The sequence below is a fragment of the Chlorocebus sabaeus genome, chromosome 9 (assembly GCF_047675955.1).
Source record: "Chlorocebus sabaeus isolate Y175 chromosome 9, mChlSab1.0.hap1, whole genome shotgun sequence".
NCBI classification, from domain to species: Eukaryota; Metazoa; Chordata; class Mammalia; order Primates; family Cercopithecidae; genus Chlorocebus; species Chlorocebus sabaeus.
In genome coordinates this window covers 86,416,796-86,430,232 of record NC_132912.1, presented here as the reverse complement: position 1 = coordinate 86,430,232, position 13,437 = coordinate 86,416,796, and the positions used below count along the sequence as shown (strand labels likewise).

At 33.7% G+C, this 13,437-nt stretch overlaps 1 protein-coding gene across 6 annotated transcripts in view; it reads right to left on the bottom strand.

Moving 5' to 3' along the window:
* The window catches only part of PCDH15 (protocadherin related 15), a 1,804,329-nt gene that overhangs the window by 373,694 nt on the left and 1,417,198 nt on the right, over positions 1-13,437 (bottom strand). For all 6 annotated transcript variants that reach the window (XM_073019143.1, XM_038008761.2, XM_073019145.1 and 3 more), the window contains one exon: positions 7,111-7,317. In XM_073019143.1, coding sequence (XP_072875244.1) covers positions 7,111-7,317 — 207 coding nt within the window. The remainder of the gene's footprint in view (positions 1-7,110; positions 7,318-13,437) is intronic.

Genomic DNA, 13,437 nt, shown 5'->3' with positions numbered 1-13,437 from the left:
AAATATCCATGCAGTATATACCAAAAGTATGATATATTAATTCACTTATCTGCATCTTATTTTTTGAGAGAATAAAATAAGCTCTGACATGCACACATAAAAACAGAAAAAAATGCAAAAGTAAATGCATATGCAAACACACGGGTAAACAAACATATGAATGCAAAATAAACAAGCATTCTATCATATAAAACTATGTTCAAATATGAGAGTCTACTGTTTAAACACCAACTTGGGGTTTCTAATGGGAATAAATATATCACAAACACACAAGACTATATGCATGCACATATATAGGCACATACAACACAGCCATGTATAGACATGTGCACATATATATGTATGCATATATATAAGCATATATATAGATGACAAAGTATAAGAGAAAAATGACAAAAAAAAAGTATCTCCTCAGCCAGTTTTAATTACTTGATAGTAGGTGCCTGAGTATTTAGTTCAAAAAAATTCAATTTCAAACTTACAATGTTTTACAAAGAATGCCATGATAAATCATCCATATTTGTTGTGGACTGAGAAAACATTAGTAATTAAGCAGTCTTTGTCTCAGTTGACAATTAAATTTGGATTTTACAAAATTTCATAGTATTATAACCAATAGATTATATAAATAGTTTTACCTTTTTTAACTTTAAAATATTTTTAAATTTTAAACCAATAAAGTATATTTACATTTATATAAAGTATTTGAAAATATCCTTATAAATGATAATGAAATAAAAGCTACATGTTTTAGTGAAGAGAAAAAAAAAACAAGGAAATAACCACAGCAATTAACAAAGGAACAATCACAAGCTTAACACCTAGTACCTACAGGAACTCCACTGGGTGGAACCTATATGCAAATTAAACATGAAATAAATATTGTAAATGTAAATGATCACAACCGCACATATGAAGAAAAAGCAAACCAATTCCAGCACACTAGACTGACAACTGTTTTCAGAGTATATAATTATTCTATTAGTATTGTGACCCACATATAATGGAATAACAATATTTATGAAGTGTATAAATACTGCTTTATGAGTATATTGAATTAAATATCCAAGATAACTCTTTATATTAAAGTAACTTTATGCAGGGGAACAAATTTATATGAAATTAAAAATTAATATCTTTTTATAAGCCAAATGGGTAATCTTTATTGATTATTATTCCTTGTCAATTTTTTACGATCAGAATTCAATAATCAATTTTTAGCATCTCTGACACTGAAAACCTGGTGGACTCAGATATGTCTCTTAAAACCTTGTGCCTTACCTATTCTACTTATATTGTGGGTTATTTTGAAATTATGATGTGGTACAAGTACTCTAAAATGCATACTGTATAAACCGATATGATTCATATATATATACATGCGTGTGTGTGTGTATATATATATGTATGTGAATACATCTGTATAGCTATTAAAAAGGCACACTGGTGCAAATATTTTTCTTTCCTTCCTTTTCAGTATTACTGTGGCCCTTGGGATTCTTTCTTACTTAAAATCTACACTGTGAATACTATCACAATTCACATTCCTGGCTACTGTTTCTTAAAACATGACTTCACTTTCCACTAAATTAAAGGGAAAAACGCAACCTAAATTTTAAGCAAATGGATCCAAACTTATCCCCTTCTTGGCATTTACCATCTGGAATAGCTATGTGTGAAGCAACTCTTGAGAGCCCACCCCGCAATGACAACTTCCACTTTTATATTTGAGGCTTATTCTCTAATACTACGCTGATATTGTATGAGGTGGTATGCTTTTTTTCTCTCTCTCAAAGAGTTTATCCCTCTAATGATTATTGTCACTAATTCTGACACTCAAAAGCAACAGGATTTTGTTTTATTTTGTTGAGTTAGGTTCCCAATTTGTCATCTAGTCTGCAGTGCAGTAGTGCAATCGTGGCTCACTGCAGCCTCAAACTAGTGGGCTTAAGTGATCCTTCTGCCTCAGCCTCCCATTTAGTGAGACTACAAATATGAACCACCATGCCTGGCTAAGTTTTTTGTTTATTTTTGTAAAGACTGCAGCTCCGTATGTAGCCGAGGCTGGTCTGGAACTCCTGGCCTCAAGCAGTCCTCCAGCCTCACCCTCCCAAAGTGCTGGGATTACAAGAGTGAGCCACCACACCCAGCCGAGAGCGGCATGATTTTACCTTCTAGTCAAATCCATGCCCATAAACTAAAAAGGCTTTAAAGTTTTCTTTTGATAATACAGATATTTTGAAAATCCCAGAAATGAACTAATTTACTTTATAAAAATAAAAGGTGCTCAGTCTGTAAAAAACAGATGAATCAGGACATAAATCCACCTTCTAATATATGAATGACTATTTCATAGATTTATTTTGTGTGCGAGCAAATGGAAGTTTTAAGGAATAATAGATGAATTACAAGAAAACTGAGTTTCAACTCAGTATGAGGAACAGTTTTCTAAGAATTAGAATTGTTCAGAAATGGGATGGGCCACCATGTGAAATATTTAACGCAACATCATTAGGATTTTTGAAGCATATATTAGATATCCTCATTAATTCAATAATGACTAGATTTATGAGTTTATTGAAGAGTTCCTAAACCCTATTAAGTGCTGGAAACTGTGTTAGTTTTTCAGGATACAAAAGTTGCTAAGATATAGGACCTATTCTAAACAGCTGTAAACTCATGAGGGAGAAAGACATTATTTTCAAGTTGGAAGTATAGAATTAGAGAAATGCACTGAGTGGGGCATGCAACTAAAATTGGATAATGAATACTGTGGAAAGATTCTTGAATGAAGGAATGCTTGAGGTGAGCTCTAAACACTGAGTATGTTATCCAAGCCAGTCTGTGCAACAGATGAAAGATTTCAAAGCCTAGAACACGTAATGAGCAAACATAATTAGAAAAGATGTAGCTTGGCACATGAAAGAAACTATAAGCAGTTGCCAAATATTATAGGTGAATTAGGAAGTTTCCAAGATTCCGGCTGCAAACATGTTCAGGTATCAAGATACAGAAAACTGCCTGAGCTTAAATTTCTTCTCTAGAGGAATAAGTGTCATAAAACTATATCAGATAGAAATGTGGGCCAGATGCCATGGTTCATGCCTGTAAATCCCAGCGAGGTGGGTGGATCACTTGAGGTCAGGAGTTCCAGATCAACCTGGCCAACATGGTGAAACCCTGTCTCTAGTAAAAATGCAAACAAACAAACAAAAAAATTAGCTGGGCATGGTGGTACAAGCCTAGAATCCCAGCTACTCTGGAGGCTGAAGTGGGAGAATCACTGAACCAGGGAGGTAGAGGTTGCAGTGAGCCTGGATCATGACGCTGCACTGCAGCCTGGGTGACAGAGAGAGACTCTGTCGAAAGAAAGAAAAGAAAGGAAAAGAAAACAAAGAAGAAGGAAGGAAGGAGGGAAGGAAGGAAGGAAGGGAGGGAGGGAGGGAGGGAGGAAGGAAAGAAAGAAAGAAGAGAACAAAGAAGAAAGAAAAAGACAAAGAAAGAAAGAAAGAAGCAAGAAAGACAAAAAAAGAAAAAGAAAGAGACAAAGAAAGAAAGAAAAGAAAAGCAAAGAAAGTAAGAAAGAAGAGAGGGAGGGAGGGAGGGAAGGAGGAAGGATATAGTTATATGTTAGATTTGAGCTTTTGAATAAATCACTCTAATGGCCCTGCAGAAGATAGATTTGAGTACGAAATCAAGAGAACAAGAACATCAGGAAGTAATTCTAACAACAGACCAATAAGGTGATGCTTATAAGGATAGAGAGCAGAAAAGAGATTAAATAAATAATTTAGGGACAAAATAGGAAGATCTAGAAGATTTCTTAGTTGTGGTGAATAAAGAAAACATAAAAATCAAGCAAGACTTCTAGGTTTCTGTGTTGCATACCATAATAAAACATCTATCAATTTCTGGGAAATGGGTTTTAGGAGAGGATTTCATATAGCATTGGAAGTTTAAACTATTTCTAATATTCTATGAGCTTATTTATATTTTATATACAGAAACTACATATGATTTTTTAAAACTTTTGTTACTAGGGGACTAGGCATAATTGTTCACTCTCTGAACACCTGATGACAGTCACTCACCATAGATTATTTTAGAAAGAGGGTGAGTCTAAGTAATAAACAAATGATCAGCTATACTGATTAATTTCTTGACACTTTTACAAAAGTTATGAAGCATGTCACTCTCCATGTACATGGCATCATCTTAGGGAAATTTTCTCTCCATGCCCTTTCCTGCCAGTCCCAACAAAAGACACATGACAAGGCAGCAATGATTGCTACCATATAGATGACTGGACAAGAGGGGGTACCTGATGAGTATGAAACTCACAATGTTATATAGCTATTAAATGATGGAATCAGGAGTCAAGCCAAGATCTGTCTAAATCCAAAGCCCAAGCCCCCAAGAAGACATATTTTAAAAACACCTCAGAGCATGTCACAGAATAAATGGCACAGTAAATCTCCAAGAGTTGAATTATAAGTAGTGTTCCTCAAAGGTTTTAGACCCCTGAGCTCTCTCCACTTTATTTCATCAATGCCCTGTGAGTACTACTGTGTTTTACAAAGTTACTTGGAACACAATTTTAACATTTGTAATTTAGAAGTGAACAGACAATCCAGACAAGTACGGGGACACACAGGCAAACATAGGGCTTAGTGTGTAACCATTAGATAATACGAACGCACTGAGAAAGTATAAATACATAAATTTTGCTATCCTGTAAACTTAAAACTACATAACTTTAATATTTACGTTTTTCTAACCACCTATCTATTAAGATAAATTAATATTTTTCTAACCACATATCTATTAAGGTATGACCTAAGCTGTCGTACACTTTCAAGTTGATTAGTCACTACTTCAAATATGAGTATGTATTCAACTGAAAAGCAAAATCTGCACTAAAATTTGTGGGATATTATTAGATCTACAAAATATATTTGCTCAGCCTGTATTACTGTTATTAAGGTGATTACTTGTTTTCTAGTGGGGATTCAGTAAAGACTTTTTTCCTGTGACTCATGAAACCCACTATATGTCAGAGAATCCCTAAATTCTCTTGATTGGCATATGAAACTGTGTATGAATTAATATATTCATTTTTCTAGGAAAAGAACCTAGAGCATTCTTCAGCTATCATTATAGTCAAACTATGAACAAAGTATATAAAATATAGAATGCTTAAAATTGAGAACATTGTTTTCTATAAACCTTGGTTTAAGGTCCATCTCTACTATTTACTAACTCTCTGATCATGGTAAGGCATTTAAACTAGCTTTAATGTCCCTTTCTGAAATATGGATAATTGCATCTATTATGTTTGTTGTGAGATTTAAGGGAATTAATGCAAGAAAAAAGTATTTACTATATTGTTTGACATGTACTGAGAACTCAAGGACAGTTAGATATTGTTAAAACTTGTGGTTTAAGAAGACACTAAATGTGAGAGACCAGGAAAGATTAAAAAAAAAAAAAGCTGGAATGGAAGAAGAAAACAAAGCAAAGGTAGAGTGCCCAGAAGAATTGTTACATCCTCTGCGTAGTGTTACAAAATTTGTTTAGAAAGAGAAAAAAAAGTCTGAAAGTACCTTCCCAATTTCCTAAAGTGATTATAAAGCTATGTGTAATGAGATATTAGGGAACATTCTAGAGCGCTGCTGCCTTATGAGTGACACATGAGTATTTATATTTAATTTCATTAATATTAAGCAAAATTTAAAAGTTATGTTTTCAGTCCAGTTAAATTGTAAGTACTCAATAGCTGTATAAGGCTGGAGGCTACTATATTGGACAGTACAGTTACACAGTAATTCCATCATCACAAAAAGTTCTATCTAAGAGCAAGCACTGCTAACGGAGAAATGGCTGAGTCAAGACTTATATAACAGCAAGTAAGAAATCCAACTGTCTTTTACAAATAGTTATGTTTATAATCCAAACACAGTTGGATTTCTTACTTGCTGTTATATATATGTGTGTGTGTGTGTGCGCGCGTGCGCGTGCGCATGTATGTGTGTGTGTATGTATACTTGTGTATATATTTATATTTCTATCTATCTATCTATCTATCTATCTATCTATCTATCTATCTAGCTAGCTAGCTATCTATCTCTGTGTATGTATACCTGTGTATCTATCTATCTATCTATATATATACACACAAAGCATATGCATACATATTTTTGCAGTGAGGATACTGTGGTAGTTCACAAACTCAAAGGAAAATCTTTGGGAATTAGAATACCTCTGGGGAACTTACAACTTAAAAGACAGGGACTCAATGGGAGTCTCTTTTCTGTGTGTATCTCTCAGGTTTCATTCTCTCCCACTGATAACTGGCTTTCTCATGATGTCAGCAAATGTGGCTACAAAGGCTTCAGATTCATTTCCACTTCTCTAATACATGATGCCAAAGTCTTTCAGCCCTTCTGTTCTCCATTGTAAATTCCCGGGAGGATTCTGGCTAGCCTGGTATAGATTTTCTGTCCCTTTATAACATTGACTCTGGCTAAGGAGGTTAAGTGTTCTGATTTGCTCAGCCTGGACCATTTCCCACTCATGTAGATAGTGTGAGTGCCAGAAAAACAAAGGACAATGATGTGTGAAGTGTTAGCATCCACACAGTCACTGGCAGAATTATGATTGGGTCAACTGCCTCAAATAGATTTTATTTCATAACGATGCCCTCAGACTTGAAGAAAAGACTCTCAGAATCACAATCTAGGGGTACTTTCAGGATTTTTTACTCATGTGGTAACACCATTATTTTTGCTTTATCAACAATTATATGAAACAGTTCTCAACGTATGTCAATAAAAATATTGCCTTCGTCAATTAATAAACAGCAAGTAAAACATTCATTTTCTTACGTATACTGAATATCTGCAAGCTGAAAAGGAATAGTTATTGAATTCAAAGATACTTTTTAAATATATCCTTGTTTTGGAATTAAATTATAATACTAAAACTCACTTATAGTGACTTAATTCTCTCTTCTCTAGTTTATGTAGCCATATCTTTGTCATATTTCCCATTAATGGAAATATAACATGAGATTTGTTACACAAACAAGAGCAAAATATGTTTTTAACTTACATCTTCTACGTCCTTGTCCAGAGCTACTATTCTTAAAGGTGAGGTCAAATTGAGACTGTCCGAAATGGTTGCTCCCACTGGGGCAGATTCCAGGATATAGCCTTGGTAACTGGGCATTGTAAAATATGGGCTTTGATTGTTTTCATCCAGTATTTCAATGTGTAGACTGGCAAAGGCAGGAAGAGGATGACCATTGTCTTGTTCAGCCTAAAATTAAAAAGAAAAGAGATTTAAAAAGTATATATTATGCTATCTTTTTGGAGTTTCACTTTTCATGCAATATATAGGGTTCTCTTTTTAACTAACATCATTACATGAGGAAAAAATACTTTAAAGGGCCATTAGAAAATATAAATGAGGAAATGAAAATCCATAGAGGCTTCATTGCTTCAGTCTTCTGTTTTAAAACCCAGCGTATATTTTAAACATTCACTGTAATAAATTGTTGTATTTTTCTTTTTTTTTTTAATTCGGAGTCTCACTGTGTCACCCAGGCTGGAATGAGGTGGTGCGTTCTAGGCTCACTGCAAGCTCCGCCTGCCAGGTTCACGCCATTTTCCTGCCTCAGCCTCCCGAGTAGCTGTAACTACAGGTGCCCACCACCACGCCCAGTTAATATTTTGTATTTTTAGTAGAGACGGGGTTTCACCGTGTTAGCCAGGATGGTCTCGATCTCCTGACCTCGTGGTCCGCCCACCTCGGCCTCCCAAAGTACTGGGATGACAGGCGTGAGCCACCGCACCCCGCCAAATTATTGTAATTTTTATTGAATACAGTAGGAGAGGTAATTGCGTTTAAATACATTTAGTCAGAAAATTACAAATGGAGATACTTGAGTGTACCATTGATAAAATATTTAAATAAAAGACAGAAAAAAAAGTAACACAAATAAAGAACTATATGTATAGACTTTGTCTCTTCTGTGTCTTCTCATCTCACACTAATGTTTAAATCTCTGCAACTGTCTGAATGCTCCTGTACCGCCCAAATTCATCAGTTGAAATTTTAACCCCAAAGGTGATGATATTAAGAGGTGTGGCATTTGGAAGGTGGTAAGGTGGTGAGGGCAGAGCCTTCATTAATGGGGTTAATGCCCTTATAGAAAAGGGTCTACAGAGCTTCTTTTCCCTGCCTCACACCACATGAGAACACAGTAAGGAGGTAGCACCCTCTATGAGGAAGTGGGCCCTTACCAGAAACCAAATTTACAAGTGTCTTACTCTTGGAATTTCCAGCCTCCAGCAGTGTGAAAAATAAATGTTCCTTGTTTATAAGCCATCCAGCTTATGGTGTTTTGTTATTGCAGCCTAAAGAAACGTAGACAATTCCCAAATAATTCATAATTCTATATAAAATTAATAGATTGAAGTTATATTTATTGCCCACTGAACGTCCCCAAAAGCTTCCTAAAAGAATAGAAATAATAAATTTAACTGTAATATTATAGAAACTGTGGAATATCAGTATTATTTAACTAGAAATGTTTTTCAAGTAAAATTAATATTCTTATGTAGAAATTTTCTTTTTTCTTCCCATTAAGTTTAAGAAATTGATAAAAATTTCTATTTCTGATACATTTTCTTAGAAAATCTCTGCATGTTATGCTCTGCAGAGGAAAATGCTATCCATAGACTTTCTGTTTTTAAAAATATATATATTTTATTATATGTATATTGGAAGTTTTAATTTAAAGGAAGATTTCATCACAATTGACTTCTAGAAAATCTCCTCCAACTTTTATGAAAAAACATGGATATAATTTAATAGCATATACATTTATTAAAATGAATTCAAACTCTGTCTTTAATTTTTGTTGCTATGTTTTCCCCATTGTAAGAATAGTTGTATTTTGAAATCAATTAAAATGAAAATAAAATATTTGGTATTAAACTCTAGTGTGCTTTTCTAGACAGATAGCGACAGTACTTTATAAGTAGCTCAGCTAGAGATCTCTGTTAAAACATGAGGAAAAGAAATTCGGTCTCCAAAAGACAATTTTTCACTTCCTTCTAATAATAATTTAATATTTTCATCTGTTAAAATGGTAGATAACAAACTACAGTGATATTGTTAGGGATTGCTGACTTTTCACCAAGAAATATCACAATATATTTTCCTTCATATTATTTATATTGAAGATTTGTTGAAATACTATTTATGCCAATTACTAATGTGAAATTATGGTAATTAATAAACCCATAGGGAGATAACGTCACATAATGCATTGATTAAAAAACCTTATATTTGATTTTTAATATATTGATACCTCTAACTAAATAATAAGCTACATTTTCTTAGTAATATTACATAGTTTGTCTTATGCATTTAACTTTTCATTTGGCAGCAGAATGTCCAATTAGTCCATGGCACATAATGCTTTGAGATCCTGTTCTGCATTAAGAACAGTACTGGAATAATGTTTGGCCCTGTCTGGGATTATGTATCCATTGCACATAAGCAGGCATGCTGCTAACACCATCAGTATGGATAAGGTCTTTCTGCATCCAGCAGTTGTGATTAATTTGTGCTGAGCCATGGATGTTCTTTTAGGAGTTCCCTCTGTGGCATACATCAGACTTTCTGGAGACAGCTGACCAGGGCAAGAGGTACAGTCTATGCCTGGAAAACATTGTTTTTTCACTGTTTAAAACTAATTGGTCCATATGGGCATCCAACCCAATGACCCTGAAATGATTTAAGCAGGAATCCTCTGCTTCACTCTTACAGGCTCAGAGCAGTTCATACATGCAAGGCACTGTGAACAGATTTTTTTCTCTCTTCTTTTATCTCTCTATCTTTCTTTTAGATCTAATTATTCTAATAACCAGCATGTCATATCCAGGACAAAATAATGCTTTGAAAAGTCATAAATTCTATAATTTTTCCTCTTTCCCCAATGAACACACACAAACACACACAATATATAGGTGGTGAGGAGGATGAAAAAAGCAAAATTGTATAATAATGAAATAAGCTTACATTTTACATTCAGATCATATGTCGTTAGTTTTTACTGCCAACTGTGAAGCCAGTAAAAATATGTATTATTTGCATGATGAAAACAAAGTGATTCAATGAAAAGAAAATCAAATTCAAATTAGATCTATGAAAATAATCTAATTCTTAACTTCCTCATATCTACAGAAATAACATATAAAGGTTCTGCCTATTTTTACTCTAATACTAGTTTAGTGTTAATAATGATTAATATTTTTGGATTGCTACTGTATATTTTATTTGAGGTGTTTCCATTTGCTAACCAGACATGTGTCTCCAAAGCCCACTTTCTTTATGTCATTTATCTGTCCAGATGTGAAAATGTATATTTTTGAACTGATGGAAAAAAAGAAAGGTTAGTTTTATATTCAAGGCCACATAGGTTGTAAGTAACATACAGAGCATGGGCCTAGCTAGACTCGGGTCTCCCGATTTTTAAGAGTCTACACAGGAAGATTCCTCAAATGTTTCTCAAATTTATAGAATGCAAATGAACATTGAAAAGCAAGATAGATCGGACAAATGAGTAGTAGGAAAATATATTGTGATAAATACTTCCGTTAAGTAGGAGTTAAAATGTTGAATTTAAACAACAACAATAATAATAATAATAATAATAAACTTTGCCCTTTAGTGGGTCCATGCATCAAAACTCTGATCCAATTATCTTTTCTTCCATACAATATAAATAAGTGTTCTCAAAAATCTGAATTATTCTGTTTCCCTGAAATCCGTGGTGGATGAAATGAGAAATATTTTAAAAACAGCTCAATTGAAACAAGGTGGTATTTTAAAAATCATTTACTTTCATAAGGTAACCTTATTTATATCTACAGAGTCTATGGTCATGAGTTAAACATTATATTTAAATGCTAGGGGTTTTGTTTGAAAAGAGTCTAGGCTTGGGTCTCATTTTCAGTAATGAGACCGAAGTAAAACTAAAGCCAAAAAATAATGAAGTATAAAAAGCACACTATTTTTTTACTTTAGAAGGCAAACACTGAAAAAGACAAACCATTTTCAATATAAAAAAAGGAAATACTGCTAATTTCTGAGCACCTTGTAATGGAGGACTGAGACTACAGAATAACTTTGTTTTTGCTAATCGGTGGCAAACAATTTAACAATTTCATAGTCTCTAATATGAAACCTTTCAAGTAGATTCAACAATTTAAAAAAGATAATGGTAAAGCTTATCAAATTATTTATCATTTAAATAAATTACAGGATAGAAGAAAGAAATCATGTTTTCCAGGAATTATTTATTGTTCATCTACAGAGCCCACCCATTTTTTTTTTTTTTTTTTTGTATTTTAAATCCTGGGATACACGTGCAGAACGTGCAGGTTTGTTACATAGGCATACACGTTCCATGGTGGTTTGCTGCACCCAACAACCCATGATCTACATTAGGCATTTCTCCTAATGCTATCCCTTCCCTAGGCCCCCACCCTTGACAGGTCCTGGTGTGTGATGTTCCCTTCCCTGTGTCCATGTGTTCTTATTGCTCACCTCCCACTACTTAGATCTCAAGTTCTCACCTTCGTCTGTACTCACCCTCCCAAGTTTTCTTAAATCCACTTCAATCATACTTTTGCCTCAGCCACGCAAAGCCAGCTGCTTTTGTCAAAATCACCAGTGCCTTTTACATTGCTAAAAGCAATATTTATTTTCAGTCCTTATCTTACTTGACCTATCTTCAGCATTTAAACATTATTCACTATCCTTTCATGGCAACACCTTCTCGGTTCTCTTCCTATCTTACTATCCATGTTTTCTCATTCTCTTTTGGTGGTTTCCCATTTTCTCCCCTACTTCTTAATGTTGGAGTGGCCCAGAAGTGAGGTGTTATTCATCTTTTCTTTATACTCACTCCCTTGCTCATCTAGTCTAATCTCATAGCATTAAAAATGTCAGTACTATTATGACTTCTAATTTTAATCTCCAACCCGGGCTTGTCCTCTGAATTCCACAATCCATATCCAACTGTGTACTTCATAACACTGGTTAAATATCTAACAGATATTTCAGATATAAATACTTGCAACAATGAAATTCTGATTACCCTCCACGAACCTCCTACACTCATGGTCTTTCCCGCTTTAATGGCAGCTACATACTTACAGGTACAGAAAACAAGAAACTTGAAGTCACCTCTTGCTTCAGGTGATAGATGTGGAAAAAGTGAAAACCAGTTTTTTTAAAATTGAATTTGAAGTTCCATCTTCTCATTTCACAATACAGTATTAGTAGATTATATATGCCAAGAAATATTCTGTTAGTAAACTTAAGATGAAAAAACAGTCTTATATCAATGTAGCAGAATTATGGTCTTACCCTACTTAAACATTAAAGATAAATATTGCAATTTTTAAAGTTAAGGTAGTACCACATTTTAATTTGGCTAATGTTATAAGTTTATGAAATATTTTTCTGTATTTATAGCATGCAAAAATAGAAATATAATCATATTGTATGTGTAGTAAATTCCATCATCCAATGCTATTGAAAACCTAAACCTTCCTTGTAATTAGTTTGAACCTCATTTTTCATTAGATTTTTAAATTCCATGAGCATAAATACTGTAAATGTATCTGCTTCATTCACTGCTAAAATTTCAGACAATCCCTGGTATATGGAAGAAGCTCAAATATATATTTATTTTTACTTTTCTGTATTTTTAATTTTAATAGGCTTTACGTTAAATGCTTTTTTTAAAATTAAGTGAATGTGACATCATTCTAATTCCCATTCGATAGATATTTATGGATTTTTTTTCAGTGTGTGTGCGTGTGTGTGTGTGTGAACATACACAAAGTAGAAATTAATTAATGTGAATGTACAACATGAACACCTTAGATGATAGAATGTTTCTATTCCCGCATTTTAAAGGTTTGCGATATCTGCAAGTTTACCTACGGGTAATTGATACTGATGCACATTCTTATCAGTCTTATAAATGGACCTCACCCAGCCCCCTCAATCATCAATTATGATTCCATCTCTATAGGGATGGTGCTGTGAACAGAATAACATATAATCTCACGGAAAGTTTATGCATTTACATATAATATTTATGCAAAAAGGCCTATTTATATGATTTTTTAAATGGACAGTGGCTTAAAGAATGAGATGTTTGTTGTGACTTTGCTCTTAACACATGGCTTAGATACATTTTATTGTCAGAATGAGGCAAATTGAGGACTTCAGCATGATTTCGACTGTGTGTACTCTTACATTCCACTTAACACATTTTAATTTATTAATTTAATTTACTTGCTTTACTTACTGAACTATAGCTTTTAACACCTAGTTCTTAGAACCTGCTTG